Genomic DNA, 18,526 nt, shown 5'->3' with positions numbered 1-18,526 from the left:
GCACTGCAGCCTGTGCCTGCCTCTTGGAGTTGCCTAGAGACAGCAGGAGACTGGCCACTGCAATCTGCCATCCAGCTACTCCGCTTGGGCACTCTGTCAAGTTCAAGGTCAAACGCACAGAATGGATTAAAGACTGGTCTTGGGGGAGACTTCAGGCCTTTTCTTGGACCATTGACTGGCAGAATATGGTAGAGCTGGGTCACCAGGGAACCATGATCCAGGCTCAGAAGGCAGGATGACAGGGTGCTCTCAGGCTCCTCTTCCCATAGGAGAGGAAATCAGTTGAGGACAGGTAGAGAAAGCCAGGTCCCCACAGGAGAGAAATCGGGAGAGGAAAGGAACCAAGCAGAGAGCCAGTGAGCAAGACTCTCATGCCCACAGCTCAGCTTGCACCATTGCTCTCACTGTTCCTCCAGCCAGCACATGAGCATGCACACACACATGCACATACCCATGCAGCAAATGCATGCACACACATGTGAACACACTAACGGTAGCTTATCAACCTCAGTGTGGCATCTATGTCCTTCCCTTATTGAATGACAACCTTTAACTTTTTCACTTGAGTCAGACGCATCCCAGCTTTTCTCTGGCTTGTCCATCCTGAGGTTAAGGTGGGATGAGGAGAGGAGGGCACACTTGAACTTCGTGTTCCCTTTCCCTCACGGCTGCTGGTAGCTGGGCCCTCGTGGGTACCTCATGCGCATGCAGCAATACCAAGAACAAACTCACCAGCCATCACGGCTCTCTCATCCAGCTGGTTAGTAGTTTGTTTCTGAGACAGACTCAACGCCCCCCTCCCCGTGTGTGTATGAGTGAAGTGTCCATTTGTTCATTTCAGACATTCTTGTGAGTCTTTGGTGACAAGTTTTGTCTCACACAGAGTCTCCCTCACTCAGTAGTCCAGGCTGGCCTGAAACTCACCTTATAGCCCAGTCTGGTCTGTGAACTCAGGAACACTCCCTTTCCCTTTCCCTTTCCCTTCCCCCTACCACCCTGTCTCTGCCTCTCAGAGTCCCACGGTTGCTGGAACTCCCAAGCTTATTACTGCATTCTGGGCTCAGAACTGAGAGGCCTATCGAGCCCTCCCCCCACCAGATTAAAACATTGGGTTTGATTCATTCAGCAGCTCTTACTCATTCCAGTGTGTGCACACACAAGAGATTTTTCTTACAAAATGTTTTTGTTTTACTTTTGTAACCCAGGCTGACCTCAGACTCCTTATCTTGAACTCATCATGCTCCTGCCTTCACTTGGGTCCTGAGCCCCTTCAAATGCGCTGTGTGGTTCTGGCTCCATCTAGTGGTCACCATGGGGCAGTACAGGCGGGCACAGAACCCAGGGACTCACCCCCTCCTCCTGTGGGTACTCTTGTACCTGTTATAAGATCTTTTCACATTGAACAGAAAAGTCATTAAGGACTGAGGCAGCTCATCAGTTCAAGCGCCAGCCGCTGTACGTGTGGTTCACAGGGCCTGTTCAGCTGCCCTCAACAGTCTGCAACGCCAGTTTGGGGTCTGACGGCCCTTTCAGGCCTCCGTGGTCACTACATGCACATGGTGCACAGTCACACATGTAGGCAAACACCACACACATAAGATAAATGCAGCTTTTTAAAGATTAAAAAAGACTTTAGGCAGGCGATGTGGAGATGCTGTCACCCCACATATGGACTCAAAACCAACCTGAGCCCCTGAAGCCCTGCTGAGGGACCGAGGGTCGGATCAAAATTTGACCACCAACTGCCACCTTCCTGCCACCATGCAGGAGGCTCTCTGGGTCTGAGCTCAGGAGTCACCTCCAGTGACTTTTGAGACAGGAGCTCACTGAACCTGGGACCAGGGATCCTCCTGCCCTCCCCCCCACCCCGTTTCTCCCCCTCTCCATTTCTGGGACTATAGGCACAAACACCAAGGCTGCTTTTTGCATGGGTTCTGTGGATTTGAACTCAGGTTCTCTCTGTGGTGCAGTGGTTGCTCTGTCCCTGGAGCTGTCTCCCCACGTGGCCTCAGATAGCATGGCTGTTCAGCTTTATCCCTAGGGAGCATGGGCTGCAGGCGTGTGATCCGGCCACCTCACCACTGCTCTCTCCACTCTAGATCCCAGCATGCAGAACTCCGAGGGAGGAGCAGACTCGCCTGCCACAGTGGCTCTGCGTCCTGCAGCCCAGCCTGTACCAGCCTCCCCACAGGTGACCGCGCCCACCCTGCCATCCCAGTGCTCTTCGAAACGTGCCACAAAAGAGCCATGACAGAGATGAGGAGAGACCACACTCCACCCACTCAACTGGCTCTTTGAGAGCTTCTGTGCCTAAGGGGAAAAAACTGAAACATTCAAAGTAGATAGAAATCTTAGGATGCTCCTCCAAGCTCCGTTCACTCTCCTCCTTCTCCACCTCCTCCCCATCTCCTCCACCTCCTCCCCATCTCCTCCTCCTCCCTCTCCCTCTCCCTCTCCCTCTTCTTCTCCCCCTCTTCTTCCTCCTCCTCCTCCCCCCCTTCCTCCTCCATGTTAGAAATGGAGCCCAGGGTCTTGAGTGTACTTTCCACCTAGCCCAGATCCATCTTGAAAGAGACTGTCCACCACTGTTCTCTGCAGCCATGAGCGCACCAGCCCTCAGAGTACAGTGCGGGATAGGACACATGGGCATGCCAGGCAAACTGGAAAGTCATGGATACAGGGACAGGACACATACTAATTCATCAGGGGCCAAAGGAACAATTGAGGTGAACTTAAGAATAGAAAGCCACACACCTTCAGGCTCTATCCTTTGCTCCTTCTGAAATGCTGGTGTTGAACCCAGGACCTTTGCCCATGCTAGAAAAGGGCTCATCACAAGACAGCTCACCTTATCCACACCTCCACCCCTCCCCACTTCACCCCTCCAACACTCCTACCTCCCCCCTCCCCCCGCCGTCCTCCCCGCCTCCCCTCCTCCCTGCCTTCCCAGCTCCTTACATGTTTGTGATGACCGACTCTCCACTGCCCGGCTCTAGCTGCCCCATCACACTTCTCAGTGTTAACTGCGGGAGCAAACTCTGAGCCTCTGCTTTTGTTCTTTTCAAACAAGGTCTCACTATGTAACCCAAGGCTGACCTGGAACTGTAAGCAATCCTCCTGCCTCAGCCTCACCCCTTTTTCTACTCTGAACTCTGGGATTACAGCTTTTCACCATCACACCTAACTCAACCCCCAGTGTTTCAGGGAATTTATTTGGGTTTTTTTGTTTGTTTGTTTTTGTTTCTTGTTTTTGCTGTTTGGTTATTGTTGTTGTAATCTTGAGACCAGGGCTGATGGTGCCTGAGGCCAGTTTCTGCAGTACTGGAAATGTTTGGCAAGGTACAGTCCTCACTTTGTAATGCACACTTTCTTCAAATTCTCAACTAACTCTCCTGCCTCAGACTCCTGAGTGCTGGAATTGGAGGGGTGTGCCGCGATAATGGGAGGGATTGCTGTCTGTGGATACAGACTGCCAGGCGGAAGGCTTGAAGGCCTCTGTCCCTCTCCACCTCATTGCCCTGAAACAGGGTCTTTGACTGTAGCTGGGCTGGCAGCCAGCAAGCCTCAGGGGTCGTGTTGTCTCTGCCTCCTGTACACTGGGGTCACGGGAGCGTGCAACCACACCTGGCAGTCCGTGTGGGTGCTGGGATTCAAACTCACGTCTTCTTGCTGGGCAGCAATGCTCTTACCCAGAGCCATGTGCACGCAGCCCGTCCTGATTACCCTTTAACCGAAATGGGATTGGCACAATATAAAATGAATCACATGGAGTGGTTCTTCTTGTAATCACGGAATTTAGCCGTCCTTCCTCTCTAGTTCCAGAATATTCTATCAAAGGCCCATCCCTGTCAGCAACTGCACATCCCTTCCTTACCTTGAATCGACTTCCCGTCTCTGGGTTCTCCTGTCCTAGAGCACACACTGTGAAATCTGAGTCCCATGTCCGTTGGTCCTCACGGTCCCTCAGTGCTGTGGTGGGTGTCAGCCCTGCACTTGTTGGTTGAATGATATTCTATCGTAAGAACAGGTGCCATGGTGTATCTGCACTCATCTGTTCAGGTCCTTGCGGTGGCTGAAGGCCCCATGTCCACAGACCCAGGCCCTGTCTTGGTCAGGACTGTGCTGAGCATACAGACCTATTCTGGAACACTAGAGAGAGATGTATCCTCATGGGTGGATCCTTAGCACTGAGAAAGTGGGTGACCCCAGTCCCCAGTGTCCCCTCTCCTCAGACCCATCTGGTCTTCTTCCTACATCCAAACAGCCAAGGTGTGGTTCAGGCCAGTGAGGGTCAGGGTCGCACGAGGGACCCCTGTTCGGCAGGACCCACTTCCAACCTTAGCTCCTTGGCCTGAATTTTATATTCCCAATGGGCATTTCCAGTGTGCCCATGTGTGCTGTTCATATGTCTGTCTCTCTGTGTCTGTCCATCCATGTGTCTCTGTATGAGTATGCATACGCAGCTTCTGCCCCTGCCCTACCCCTGCCCCTACCCTTGTCCTATGTCTGCATCTCCATGGGTCCATGTGGCATGCTGCCACAGCAGAAGTGGGACAGCCGGATCACAGTTCCGAGTGGGTCTTCCCTGGTGCTGATCTCCAGTGGGTCTGACAGTCCTGTTGTCTGTTGCAGAGGGTGCTGGTACAAGCCGCAGGCTCCACTCCCAAGGGTACCCCGATGCAGACACTCACCCTCCCCAGAGTCCAGCCAGTGCCACCACAGGTAAGGACATCCCGTGAGCACCTGGCACTTGTGAACTCTCAGCAGTTGTGTGCAGCCTCCAGCCTGTGAGTCATTTTCCTGTTGTCACTAGTGTCATCTACAGTCATCAGAAAGTTCCAGAAGCTCTGGTAAAAGAAAAAATTCACTTACCACAGACAAATTTCACAAGCCAAGGACAGTGGTTTCTCTTTTGTTCTCAGTGGTACAGTGCCAGCTGCAGCTGGCCAAAAGGCTGCTCTGTAAGGATGGAGGGGAGGGGAGGCCTCTCAGGTGATCTTTTCTAGAAAAGGTCAAGAATATGACTACAACAGCCAAACAGCCACAGTGATGTATGGGAGGGGCAGGGTGCCAATAAAACTTTATTTATAAAAAGACAAAGGGCTAAGTAAGGTCACCCTTTCCTCCTGAGGGCGCTGCCTGGCACCTAGTGGGTGGTGGTGACTGTGTTGGAGAGTGGAAAAGGTTTGCAAGGTTTCCAGAAAGCACCAGGTGCATTAAGGGGTTCCCAGGACCTGGCCATTGGCTCTGTAGGAGGAGGGCAAACAAATAGCAGCAAATAGATGCAGAAACTCCTCACTCTGACTGTGGTCTGGGACTGTCCAGCTGTTTGGGACCTCAGGCCTCCCACTGAGCTTCTGTCTCCCGCTGGGCTTCCCTCTTGTCCTCTCCGGGGGACTCCTCACAGAGCACAGAACACTCAAGCTGTGGGAGAGCCACTATAGTCTGGGTCCCAGCTCAAGACCACTGAGCTGCCTCCCCACAGGCTGGCCAGGGAGAGGCTGAAGTTTGTGCCACAACACGCTGGTCATTCATTATACAGCATAGGCCCAGGGCTGTGTCCCCCTCGGGGTGAGGGGAGGGAGGAGAGAGGGATGTTCTCATGGGTGCTGCTGCCCCCACACACCCTCTCCAGGCATACCTTTGTTTCCAACCTGGTCCCCTGTGTGACTCACTCACTTCTCATTGCAGGTGCAGCACGTGTACCCCGCACAGGTGCAGTACGTGGAGGGTGGGGATGCTGTCTACGCCAACGGAGCCATGTACGTGTGCTCCATGAGGGCCCTGGTTCCCCACAGACTCACAACTCCCTTGATGCCTGTGGGACTGGTGTGGAAGCAGTTGACCTCCCCACAGTCATTTTCCCCCATACCCAACCCCCGCGACCCCAGTTCAGGGCCACGGCTTTTGTGCTCTTGGCTTCTAGAAAACTCGAAAAAAATATCAAACCAGGGGTTGGGGATTTAGCTCAGTGGTAGAGCGCTTGCCTAGCAACCGCAAGGCCCTGGGTTCGGTCCCCAGCTCCGGAAAAAAGAAAAGGAAAAAAAAATATCAAACCAAGCCACAGGCCCTTGAGAGTGATGTCCTGAGAACTCTCCATCTGAGCCTTTGATGAGTTTCTTGGACTGTTAACAAAATTTACTTTCCAATTTTTAAGATATTCTGGAGCTTTCTAGAATTTTCTTCTATCTTTTGTGTGTTCATTTGTGTGTAATGCAAGTGTGTGAGAATACATGTGTGAGTGTACATACATGAGTGTACGTGTGTGTGCATGTACATGTGTTAGTGTATACATGTGTGTGCATGTGTGTACTTGTGTTGAGTAAGTGAGTGTATGCTTACACATGTGAGTGCAACACTCACTGGGTCCAGCAGAGTGCATCGGGTCCCCAGGAGCTGGAATGACAGGCAGTTGTGAGCCACCATTGGTTGCTCTGTTAAAGCTGAGCCAGCCCCGCAGCCCATCATCTCCTCTAGATCTCTCAGTAGTGTGGTTAGCTATAGAATGGCACTGCTTTCTCTCCCACAGCCGAGCCGCCTATACCTACAACCCAGACCCTCAGCTCTACGCCCCCAGCAGCGCAGCTTCTTACTTTGAGACTCCAGGTGGCGCTCAGGTGACGGTGGCAGCCTCGTCCCCACCAGCGGTTCCCTCCCACGGCATGGTGGGCATCACCATGGATGTCTCAGGGACCCCCATTGTGTCTGGCGCAGGAACCTACCTCATCCACGGGGGCATGGACAGCACAAGACACTCCCTGGCCCACACTGCCCGCTCGTCACCTGCCACGGTATGTACAAAGGCCCTGTGGCCAGCCCTGCTAACTTCAGCAGCACCCAGCACCCAGCACCCAGCACCCAGCACCCAGGCAGGTGAGTCGGAAGGCCCAGGTCTGCATTCCGCCAGCTGCTGAGGTGCTGAGGGGAAGGAAGAGCTGTGCCAGAAGGAGTAGCAAAGGCCTTTCAGATTGGGCCCTGTAAGAAAGATGTTGGGGAGCAGAGTGTCCTCGGCTGGTGGTCCTGCTGCTGTCCTGGTCATTATCATCCGCACCGTTAGCCCCCGGGGCCCTTCCCAGATGGAGACCATACCCTTCGAGGACACAGGCTCCTCTCTAGCTTACCTGCCTTAAATATAGCTGTGGTTTGGACTTCGGAGTTTTTGTGGAGAAAGGGAATTCTGTGGAGGCAGAGTCTTGCTGTGTAGCCCAGGTTGGCCCAGAACTTCCTGTAGTGTAGGTTGACCTCGATCCCACAATCCTCAGTCTCCCAAGTAGCCAGCTGTGTCTCATTTTTTAATGTTTATTTATTTTATCACTTTGTAAATTAACATGGAGTCACATCATTCTTTGGTGCAGAACCCTGAAGGACTAGATGTGTGTTTAAGTTCCTGGGTTCCTGTGACACATTCCTCACCCAGACATAACAAAACAAAACAAAACAAAACAAAACACCCTTTGCTACAATGCTGGCAGCTATAGGTATGCCATGGAATCTCTGTTTTCACAGTAGCTGAGAGCAGTGGACAGCTAGGCGCTCAAGCTTGCTCTGTGTTACTTTAGCTGTCTGCTTTCTGCTGAGCCAAACTGGCCTTTTCCAGCTGGGTGAGGAGAAATCCTCACATCCTGGAAACAAGGCCCCGTCAGATGCAGTTTGTAAGCATTGTTAGTGTCTGAGCTTCCTTTCCTATTATTTGTTTTATTTTTATTGGTTATTTTTTATTTACATTTCAAATGTTATCCCCCTCCACAAACCCTCTATCCCCTCCCCTCTCCCCCTGCATCTATGAGAGTGCTCCCCCACCCACCTACCCACCTACCCACTCACACCTCAGTGCCCTGACATTCCCCTACACTAGGGCATCGAGCCTCCACAGGACCAAGGGGCTCCCCTCCCACTGATGCCAGATAAGGCCATCCTCTGTTAAATATCCAGCTGGAGCCATGGGTGTCCCAGCCCCCTGTGTACTCTTTGGTTGGTGGTTTAGTCCCTGGGAGCTCCGGGGGAGGGGTCTGGTTGGGTGGTTTTGTTGTTCTTATGGGGTTGCAAACTCCTTCAGTCTTTTCTCTAACTCCTCCACTGGGGTCCCTATGCTCAGTCCAGTGTTTGGCTGCAAGTATCTGTATCTGTATTCGTCATGCTCTGGCTGAGCCTCTCAGGAGACAACCATACCAGGCTCCTGTCAGTAAGCACTTCTCGTCATCAGCAATACCATCTGGGTTTGGTGTCTGCACATGGGATGGATCTTGAGCTGGATGGCCTTTCCTTCGATTTCTGCTCCACACTTTGTCTCTGCATTTCCTTTTGACAGGAGGAATTCTGGATTAATAGTTTTGAGGTAGATGGGTGGGCTCATCCCTCACCCAGAGGCCATGCCTGTCCACTGGATACGGTCTCTACAGGCTCTACCTCCTCTTTGCGGGGTATTTCAGCTAATGTCCTTCCTGTTGGGTCCTAGGAACCTCTTGGGTCCCTGGCATCTGGGACTTTCTAGTGCTACCCCAAGCTCCCCCTCCCCTACCTACTTTCAAATTCCTGACCCTCTGTACTTCTCCCCCATCTTCTCCTATGTCTGAAGTGCCCCCTCTTTGCTCTTTCCCTCCTCTCTCCCTCCCAGATCCCTCTCTCCCTCTACTTCCTGGAGATTATTTTCTCCCTACCTTTCAGTAGGGCTGTAGCATCCACACTTTGGTGTGATCTTCTTTCTTTTTGGGTTTCATATGGCCTGTGAGTTGTATCTTGGGTATTCCGAGCATTTTTCCGCTAATATCCACTTATCAGTGAGTGCATACCATATGTGTTCTTTTTTGATTGGGTGACCTCACTCAGGATGATATTTTCTAGTTCCATTCATTTGCCTATGAACTTCATGATGTCATTGTTTTTGATAGCTGAGTAGTACTCCATTTTCTGTATCCATTCCTCTATTGAGGGACATCTGGGTTCTTTCCAGCTCCTGGCTGTTATAAATAAGGCTGCTATGAACATAGTGGAGCGTGTGTCTTTGTTGTATGTTGGAGCATCTTTTGGGTATATGCCCAAGAGAGGTATAGCTGGATCCTCAGGTAGTTCAATGTCCAATTTTCTGAGGAACCTCCAGACTGATTCCAGAATGGTTGTACCAGTCTGCAATCTCACCAACAATGGAGGAGTGTTCCTCTTTCTCCACATCCTCGCCAGCATTTGCTGTCACCTTAGTTTTTGATCTTAGCCATTCTGACTGGTATGAGGTGGAATCTCAGGGTTGTTTTGATTTGCATTTCCCTGATGACTAAAGATGTTGAACATTTCTTTAGGTCTTTTCGGCCGTTCAATAATCCTCAGTTGAGAGCTCTCTGTTTATCTCTGTACCCATTTTTAATAGGGTTATTCGGTTTTCTGGAGTCTAACTTCTTGAGTTCTTTGTATATTTTGGATGTTAGCCCTCTAGGATTGGTAAAGATCTTTTCCAAATCTGTTGGTTGCCATTTTGTCCTATTGACAGTGTCCTTTGCCTTACAGAAGCTTTGTAATTTTATGAGGTCCCATTTATCGATTCTTGATCTTAGAGCATAAGCCATTGGTGTTCTGTTCAGGAAATTTCCCGTGTGCTCATGTGTTCGAGGCTCTTTCCCACTTTCTCTTCTATCAGTTTGAGTGTATCTGGTTTTATGTGGAGGTCCTTGATCCACTTGGACTTGAGCTTTGTGTAGGGTGATAAGAGTGGATTGATCTGCATTCTTCTACATGCCAACTGCCAGTTAAACCAGCACCATTTGTTAAAAATGCTGTCTTTTTTCCACTGAATGGTTTTGGCTCCTTTGATCAGATGACCATAGGTGTGTCCTTGATTCCACTGATCTACCTGCCTGTCTCTGTACCAATACCATACAGTATTTATCACTATTGCTTTGTAATACAGCTTGAGGTCAGGGATGGTGATTCCCTCAGAAGTTCTCTTATTGTTGAGAATGATTTTTTTGTTATTCCAGATAATTTTGAGAATTGCTCTTTCTATCTCTGTGAAGAATTGGGTTGGGATTTTGATGGGGATTGCATTGAATCTGTAGATTGCTTTTGATAAGATGGCCATTTTTACTGTATTAATCCTGCTGATCCATGAGCATGGGAGATCTTTCCATCTTCTGAGGTCTTCTTTGATTTCTTTCTTCAGAGACTTGAAGTTCTTGTCATCCAGATCTTTCACTTGCTTGGTTAGTCACACCAAGATATTATTTGTGGCTATTGTGAGGGAGGTCATTTCCCTAGTTTCCTTCTCAGCCTGTTTATCCTTTGAGTAGAGGAGGAAGGCTACTGATTTGTTTGAGTCAGTTTTATATCCAGCCACTTTGCTGAAGTTGTTTATCAGCTGTAGGAGTTCTGTTGTGGATTTTTTGGGGGTCACTTAAATATACTACCATATCATCTGCAAATAGTGATATTTTGACTTCCTCCTTTCCAATTTGTATCCTTCTAATCTCCTCTTGTTGCCTAATTGCTCTGGCTAGGACTTAATATATTGAATAGATGGGAGAGAGTGGGCAGCCTTGTCTAATCCCTGATTTTAGTGGGATTGCTTCAAATTTCTCTCCTTTTAGTTTAATGTTAGCTACTGGTTTGCTGTATATTGCTTTTACTACGTTTGGGTATAGGCCTTGAATTCCTGATCTCTCCAAGTCTTTTAACATGAAAGGAGTGTTGTATTTTGTTAAATGCTTTCTCAGTATCTAATGAGATAATCATGTGGTTTTTTTTCCCTTTGAGTTTGTTTATATAGTGGATTACGTTGATGGATTTCTATATATTGAACCATCCCTGCATCCCTGGGATGAAGCTGACTTGATCATGGTGAATGGTCATTTTGATGTGTTCTTGGATTCAGTTTGCAAGAGTATTTTTTGCATCAATATTTATGAGGGGAATGTATCTGAAGTTCTCTGTCTTTGTTGGGTCTCTGTGTGGTTTAGGTTTCAGTGTAACTGCAGCTTCATAGAATGTATTGGGTAGTGCTCCTTCATAGAAGGGATTGGATAGTGTCCCTTCATAGAAGGGATTGGGTAGTGTCCCTTCATAGAAGGGATTGGATAGTGTCCCTTCATAGAAGGGATTGGATAGTGTCCCTTCATAGAAGGGATTGGGTAGTGTCCCTTCATAGAAGGGATTGGATAGTGTCCCTTCATAGAAGGGATTGGATAGTGTCCCTTCATAGAAGGGATTGGATAGTGTCCCTTCATAGAAGGGATTGGATAGTGTCCCTTCATAGAAGGGATTTGATAGTGTCCCTTCATAGAAGGGATTGGATAGTGTCCCTTCATAGAAGGGATTGGATAGTGTCCCTTCATAGAAGGGATTGGATAGGGTCCCTTCATAGAAGGGATTGGGTAGTGCTCCTTCATAGAAGGGATTGGGTAGTGCTCCTTCTATTTCCGTTTTATAAGATAGTTTGAGAATTATTGGTGTCAGGTCTTCTTTGAAAGTCTGATAAAATTCTGTGCTAAAGCCATCTGGTCCTAGGGAATTTTTGGTTGGGAGACCTTTAACGACCGATTCTCTTTCTTTCGGGGCTATGGGACTGTTTAGATGGTTTATCTGGTCCTGGGTTAGCTTTGGTACCTGGTATCTGACTAGGAAATCATCCGTTTTATTTAGGTTTTCCACTCTTGTTGAGTGTAGTCTTTTGGAGTAGGGTCTGATTTTTTTAATTTCTTCAGTTTCTGCTGTTATATTTCCTTTTTTATTTGTGATTTTGTTAATTTAGATACTGTCTCTGCACCCTTTGGTTAGTCTTGCTAGGGGCTTTTGTATCTTGTTGATTTTCTCAACGAACCAGCTCCTGGTTTTGTTGGGGTTTGTTTGTTTGGTACAGTTCTTTTTGTTTGTACTTGATTCAGCCCAAAGTTTGATTATTTCCTGCCATCTACTCATCTTGAGTGTATTTGCTTTTTGTTCTAGAGCTTTCGGATGTACCGTTAAGCTGTTAGTGTATGCTCTCTCCAGTTTCTTTCTGCAGGCACTCAGAGATGAGTTGTCCTCTTAGCACTGCTTTCATTGTAGCCCATAAGTTTAGGTATGTTGTGCCTTCATTGTCGTTAAATTCTGAGAAGTCTTTAAGTTCCTTCTTTATTTCTTCCCTGACCAAGTTGCCATTGAGTAGAGCATGAGTTGCTGTTGGTTGTCAGCTCCTATTGTGTCTGTTGTTGTTGTTGTTGTTGTTGTTGTTGTTGTTGTTGTTGAAGACCAGCCTTAGTCCATGGTGATCTGATAGGATGCATGGGATTATTTCTATCTTCTTGTATTAGCTGAGACTTGTTTTGTGTCTTATTATATGGTCACTTTTGGAGAAGGTACTGGGAGATGCTGATAAGATGGTATGTTCTTTGGTTTTAGGGTGGAATGTTTTGTAGATATCTGTTGAATCCATTTGGTTCATAACATAGTTTCACTGTGTCTGTTTAGTTTCTGTTTCCATAACCTGTCCATTAGTGAGAGTGGGGTGTTGAAGTCTCTCAGTATTATTGTGTGTGGTTCAATGTGTGCTTTGAACTTTAGTAAAGTTTCTTTTAAAAATATGGGTGCCCTTGCATTTGGGGCATAGATGTTCAGAATTGAGAGTTCCTCATGGTGGATTTTTCCTTTGATGAGTATGTAGTGCTCTTCCCCATGTGTTTTGATAACTTTTGGTTAAAAGCCTATTTTATTGGATACCAGAATTGCTACTCTAAGAGCTTTCTTTTTTGATTATTTACATTTAGGGTCTTTGTTACAGAATGGTTTTCCCCATTTGGATGCCTGATAATCTTCTGTAGAAAACGGTGTCTTCAGCTTTACTGTGTGGATGCTCTCACTGTGTGCCCTCCTTCCCCCACCACAGGTTTTGCTGTGGTCATTGGTCATTTGTTTGATGACCTTTCTGGGCCACTGTGAAATTGATATTCTTTGTTGTGGTGATTTTTTTAAAAGAGTGAATATATAGATTTAACTTTTCTACCATAAACTCCAGGAAACATCAGTAGCTATAACTCCTTTTAATTGTTTGCGAAGATTACATCTCACTGTTTACTCCAGGCTGGCCCCCAACTCGACATCGTCCTGCCCCATCCTCCCCGGCACAGGGTTGGTGAGTCGCACCCCCACATCTAACTTGATAAATGTAACAAAATTGGGCCAGGCATGGTGGTGCACACCTCTAACCCCACGACCTGAAAGCAGAGGCAGGCAGATCTCTGTGAGTTCACAGAGTTCTCTATACATCCAGGGCTGCATAGTCTCAAATTGAAGAGATAGAAAGGAAAAGAAAGGGAGAAGGAGAAGTAGGGAGAGAGAGACAGATGGGCCCTGGCGAGGTGCCTCAGTGCTCAATGCCTGGTGAGTTCAGTCCCCCAGGCCCTGTGCAGATCAGGCATGGAGGTGCACATTTCTCATCCCAGCCAGGGACAGGAGGCTCCCTGGGGCCCGCTGGCCAGCCTAGCCGAGTGAACAGGCTGCAGTCACAGGGAGATGCTGTCTTAGGACACAGGATGACGAAGCTCTAGCATGGACTCTGGCCTCCAGTGCAGGAGCAGATAACCCCTGCCGTCCCCTGCTCTCCGTTGCTGGGCCCTTGCTATTTTATTTTTCTTTTTTTTTTTTTCAGAGCTGGGAACTGAACCCAGGGCCTTGCGGTTGCTAGGCAAGCGCTCTACCACTGAGCTAAATCCCCAACCCCACTATTTTATTTTTTAAAATAGTGTGACAGAGTCATTGAGCACAGGGTTCAAACCTGCTGTTCTTACCTGTCCACCTCCTTTGTGTGGACCACTGCCTCCACGGAGCTTGTCTAGGTCTTTCGTGAAAGGTTCCAGAAGTGGGAAGAAACTGCTGCTTTCACCTGGCACCCCTGCTGCCTGTCAGGATATCGCAGGTTCAGGCCGTCCGTGCCTCCCTCTGCCACTGTATGCTTCTGGTTCTTTTTAAAGATTTATTTATTTATTATATGTGAGTACACTAACTGTCCTCAGACACACCAGAAGAGGGCATCAGATCTCATTACAGATGGTTGTGAGCCACCATGCAGTTGCTGGGAATTGAACTCAGGACCTCTGGAAGAGCAGTCAATGCTCTTAACCACTGAGCCATCTCTCCAGCCCGCTTCTGTCTTCTTGTCTGCCTGTGCCCAGCATTGATGGGAGCAGAAGGTGGACCTGGCCTCTGCCTGGCCGTGCTCCATGGTGGTCTCTGTGCTGTGTAAAGACAGCCCTGGTGTCCTGGCTCATCCAGGCACCACTGAGGGAGATCACAGATGGACCACGACTCTGAGGGCCTCAGAAGCCATGACTCTTCTGTTTTCTTACCACACTGTGTGCACTCATGTGCCATTGCACACTTGTAGACATCAAGACGATTTATGAAAGTGGATTCTCTCCTTACACCACATGGATTCTAGGGATTGAACTCAGGTCAACAGCCTTGTTGGCAAGCACTGTTACCACTGAGCCATTTCGCCAGCCCTGGGCCCTGTTTTGACCATGGCTCTAGGGTACCTGGTGAGTGAAACAGTCCCAATTGCTCTTGCCCAAAACCCAGTGGGAGCCCCTCTTCCTGAGGTTTTAGGTTCTTTCAATGGCTAATGTTAGCACCCACTGCCACCTATAAGGCCAGGTCACACTCAATGCAGCAACAAGTCTTACCCCCTCTACTCCACCCAGGTCCTTAGCTGGGTCACAGCACCCCTGACAGCCCGCTCTGTCCCCACTCACTGTCCTCGGCTCTGTCCCTCCCCTCCCCTGCACTGTCTCCTAACTCCAACTCCTCATCAGGCAGTGTGCAGTGGCTGAGAGGCCCTGAGCATCTGGCTGGGAGGTCCTGGTGCCACACTAGGGAAGGTGGCCGAGGGATCTGTGTCAACTCCTGTCCGCAGCAGCAACTGCACGGTGGGATGTGTGCAGGCATTGGGGGCTGACAGCTGATGGGCCTGGCTCACATCTGAGTTCACACAGCCGTTGTATTTAAGTTTGGTTCTCCAGGGCTGTGGAGAGGGCTCAATGGGTGAAGTGTGACCCTCTCAACCCTCACATAAGAAGCTAGGCATGGTGGTGCCTTCCTCTGACGCCAGAGCCGAGGAGCTGGAGACAGGAGGATCTAGGAGCTTATGAGACAGTCAGCCAACTCGAGTTCATAGAGAGACTGTGTTGTCAAAAAAATAAAGTGGTGGGGCTGGAGAGATGGCTCAGCGGTTAAGAGCCCCAACTGCTCTTCCAGAGGTCCTGAGTTCAATTCCCAGCAACCACATGGTGGCTCACAACCATCTGTAAAGAGATCTGATGCCCTCTTCTGGTGTGTCTGAAGACAGCTACAGTGTACTTATATATAATAAATGAATAAATCTTAAAAAAAATAATAATAAAGTGGCAAGGTGACCCAGTGCCTTGAGGATTCAGGTCCAAGAACCCCCGTGGTGGCACACAGCAGTCTGTAAGTCCGGTTACAGGTGATCCGGCGCCCTCTCTGGCCTCCACAGGTACCCGGCATGCACACACAGGATGCACAGACAGACACACTGGCAAATCACCTACACGTGAAATACAAACACAAGTGAATTAGGAGAGAGCCTGACGAAGACTCTTGCTGTGGGCCTGTGGGCCTCAGCTTTCATGTACATGAGCTTGACTCGAGGTGCGCTGGGACATGACATGAGGCCGCTAGTGACTTCTCCTTTTGCTGCTGTCTTAGTCTCAGGGCTTAGGTGCATGGCACAAAGCCTTGAACCTTCCATGGCTTCACTCACCATTAACCACTGCTACCCGCCTTGCTAGCTGCCATTGTTATTTGGATGCTAATGAGAGATTGTGTGGGCTGCCTGCCTCTAACATCTGATTTCCTTCTCTCCCCCACCCCACCCCACCCCACCCCCACCGCCTTTTTGGTTTTGTCCTGTCTCTGTACATGTCTTTGTAGCTTGAAATGGCGATTGAGACTCTCCAAAAAAGTGAAGGCCTCGCCCCCCACAAAGGCGGCCTGCTCAACAGCCATGTAAGTGCTGGGAACCCCACTCCCCGGGCGCCCTCTCGGCCTGGAGTGCTCACAGATCTTAGAAAAGCCCAGAGACGTGGCAAAATACAACCTCAAAAGGATTAAAGAAAGATGGAAAACTCTAGCCTTAGATGGTGAGGAAGAGGCCGATCACTAGGTCCCCTGATGATGACACCTGGACCCAGCTTGTCCCTTGTGTAGACCTGGGGTGAGATCTTAAGAATGGACTCTACGATAAGCAAGAAAGGTAACAGAAGGGACTGGCCCGGTCACTCCTGTCATCCCAGACTCAGGATGCCAGGGCAGGAAGGTGGCAGGTCTGAGGCCAGCCTGTGCTACAAGACCCTGTCTCAAAACAGAAAAACTGGGGAAGACTCAGGGGGTCAGGCACCGAGGCCCAGGATCCATTCCTAAGATCACACAGGCAGGTGTTGGTGCTTCATTCCTGCAGACAGCACTTAAGAGACCGAGGCTGGAGGATCAGGAGATCAAGGTCAGCTGTCACAGCACGAGTTTAAGGCTAACCTGGGCTACATGAGAACCTGATTAAAGGGGGAAGAGGAGGAAAGAGGGCCTAGAAGGTATCTAATCGGTCAAGTGCTTGCCATGAACTTGAGTTCAAACTCCAGAACCCACATAAGCCAGGCATGGTGACGTGTGCCTTTAACCCCAGCACTCAGGAGAACACCCTGGTCTACAAAGGGAGTTAGAGATGACCCTGGACCTTGTCTCAAAAATAATAATAAAGTGTGGAAGCATGTGGCAGTGAATGGCTTAAACCGCTTTGGCTCCCAGCAGGTTGCATATGTACTGCACCTGCCCAGGAACTATGGATTCAAGAATGAAAGACATGCACATGCACGCACACGCACATGCACACACCAGCTAATTTTGATATACTTTGACTAGCTCAATTGCTGGGCACTTTCTCCCCCCCCCCCCCCCCCCCGGAGCTGGGGACCGAACCCAGGGCCTCGGGCTTGCTAGGAAAGCGTTCTTCCATTGAGCTAAATCCCCAACCCCTTGCTGGGCACTTCTAAACCTCCCCATGGCTAGCACACATTTCTCTCCATTATTCCTGGCTTAACACCTTCTAAATCTGTATTTTATCTTTGCTGCCCTGTTGCCTTCTGGGAAGCACCCCCTTCCCTCATAGGCCTGTGTTCCATTTCCACCAATACTGCTGGATGGTTTCTCTCCTGCGGCTCTTAAATCTGATCCCTCTGCCTCCCCACCACCACCCACCTCTCCCTCTCCCTCCCTTTCTCTCTCCTGCCCCTTGTCCGCACAATCTGAAGTCCCACCTCTGTCTTTCTGCCCAGTCACTGGCTGTACGGCAGTTGTTCAATATCAGTCGAAGCCAGCTGGGGCAGGGACCTCAGGTCTGGAAGCCAGAATAAGACAAATCATTAGACCCATTCCCAGCATCTTACCTTTTCTGTCCAAATTCTCAAAAAGGCTCTTCCCTTAGATACAAATTGAACATAACCATAGCAATTATGTAAATTACAAAGTATGATGTACAATGAACATCCAGCCCATCATATCTGCCAGTTAGAAAACGTACTCTACTTAAACAAGTACTCCACTCAAAGAGCTTACAAGTCTATCCTTGAGTCATGTTCTGTTTCTAGCTTGCATTACCATCTGAAAACCATCCTTTCAAATGTATATCACCTCTCTCAATGCTAAACAAGCTTTGATTATGAGACTATACCTAGTCTTCAGCCCCATCAGAAATCAGAGAACAAATTATTACCCGAATATGCAGGAAGCACAGAAACGCAGCTTCTGAAGTATGGACAAATTGCAGAGACAGACAGCTGGACCGTCCATTAACTCCTTAACTTCCCTGTAGTGTGGGAGCATGTGTCTTCAGTCTGCTGGCCCAGAGCTATCTGACAGACCTTGAAATGAAACAAGAACTGTGAAGGACTCGTTTGCTCTGTCTTGGCAGAACTAAACTGTCACCCACCCCCCTTGTATGTCCTTCCCTGGACAGTTTGTTTTGCCTGTAGATGAATAGGGCATTTCTTGTCCAGTGGCTATCCTGCCATAACCAGGGCAACTCCGTATGGAGGTTTTGGTACTCAAATTCTTCCTTGAAGGGGAACGGGGAAGCTGTCAAGGAGCAGACACGTCTCGTTGTCAAATGATCTTTAATAATGAAATAACATTAGATATCACATTCTGTGGATTTCTGATGTTTATAAAGTAAATCTGAACTGTTAAACTTTAACTAATCTTAGGCATTTCTATTTGAGTAATATTAAAAACACTTTATAGGCTGGAGAGATGGCTCAGTGGTTAAAGCATTGACAGCTCTTCCAGAGGATCTGAGTTCAATTCCCAGCAACCACATGGTGGCTCACAACCATCTGTAATGGGATTCGATGCCCTCTTCTGGTGTGCCTGAAGACAGCTACAGTGTTCTCATATATAATAAACAACAACAACAACAAAAACCCACTTTATTATAATTAAATCAGAATTTAATGTAAACCTGAGTTTTTATTACCTGGCCCTTAATTGTGTTACTTAA

General features: G+C 48.7%; 1 protein-coding gene across 4 annotated transcripts in view; it reads left to right on the top strand.

The window, feature by feature from the left end:
* The window catches only part of Rfx2 (regulatory factor X2), a 67,398-nt gene that overhangs the window by 30,800 nt on the left and 18,072 nt on the right, over nucleotides 1–18,526 (top strand). Inside the window, exons 2-6 of one of the 4 annotated variants that reach the window (NM_001413766.1) lie at nucleotides 2,100–2,191; nucleotides 4,633–4,722; nucleotides 5,692–5,762; nucleotides 6,530–6,791; nucleotides 15,910–15,984. In NM_001413766.1, the coding sequence (NP_001400695.1) occupies nucleotides 2,108–2,191; nucleotides 4,633–4,722; nucleotides 5,692–5,762; nucleotides 6,530–6,791; nucleotides 15,910–15,984 (582 nt within the window). In that variant the 5' untranslated portion in view covers nucleotides 2,100–2,107. The remainder of the gene's footprint in view (nucleotides 1–2,099; nucleotides 2,192–4,632; nucleotides 4,723–5,691; nucleotides 5,763–6,529; nucleotides 6,792–15,909; nucleotides 15,985–18,526) is intronic. The other 3 variants (XM_039083138.2, NM_001106877.2, XM_039083139.2) reach the window with 3 other exon arrangements.

This window comes from Rattus norvegicus, chromosome 9 (assembly GCF_036323735.1).
Source record: "Rattus norvegicus strain BN/NHsdMcwi chromosome 9, GRCr8, whole genome shotgun sequence".
Taxonomy (NCBI): domain Eukaryota; kingdom Metazoa; phylum Chordata; class Mammalia; order Rodentia; family Muridae; genus Rattus; species Rattus norvegicus.
Note: the sequence above shows the minus strand (reverse complement) of the source record. Positions and strands in the feature narration are given on the sequence as shown.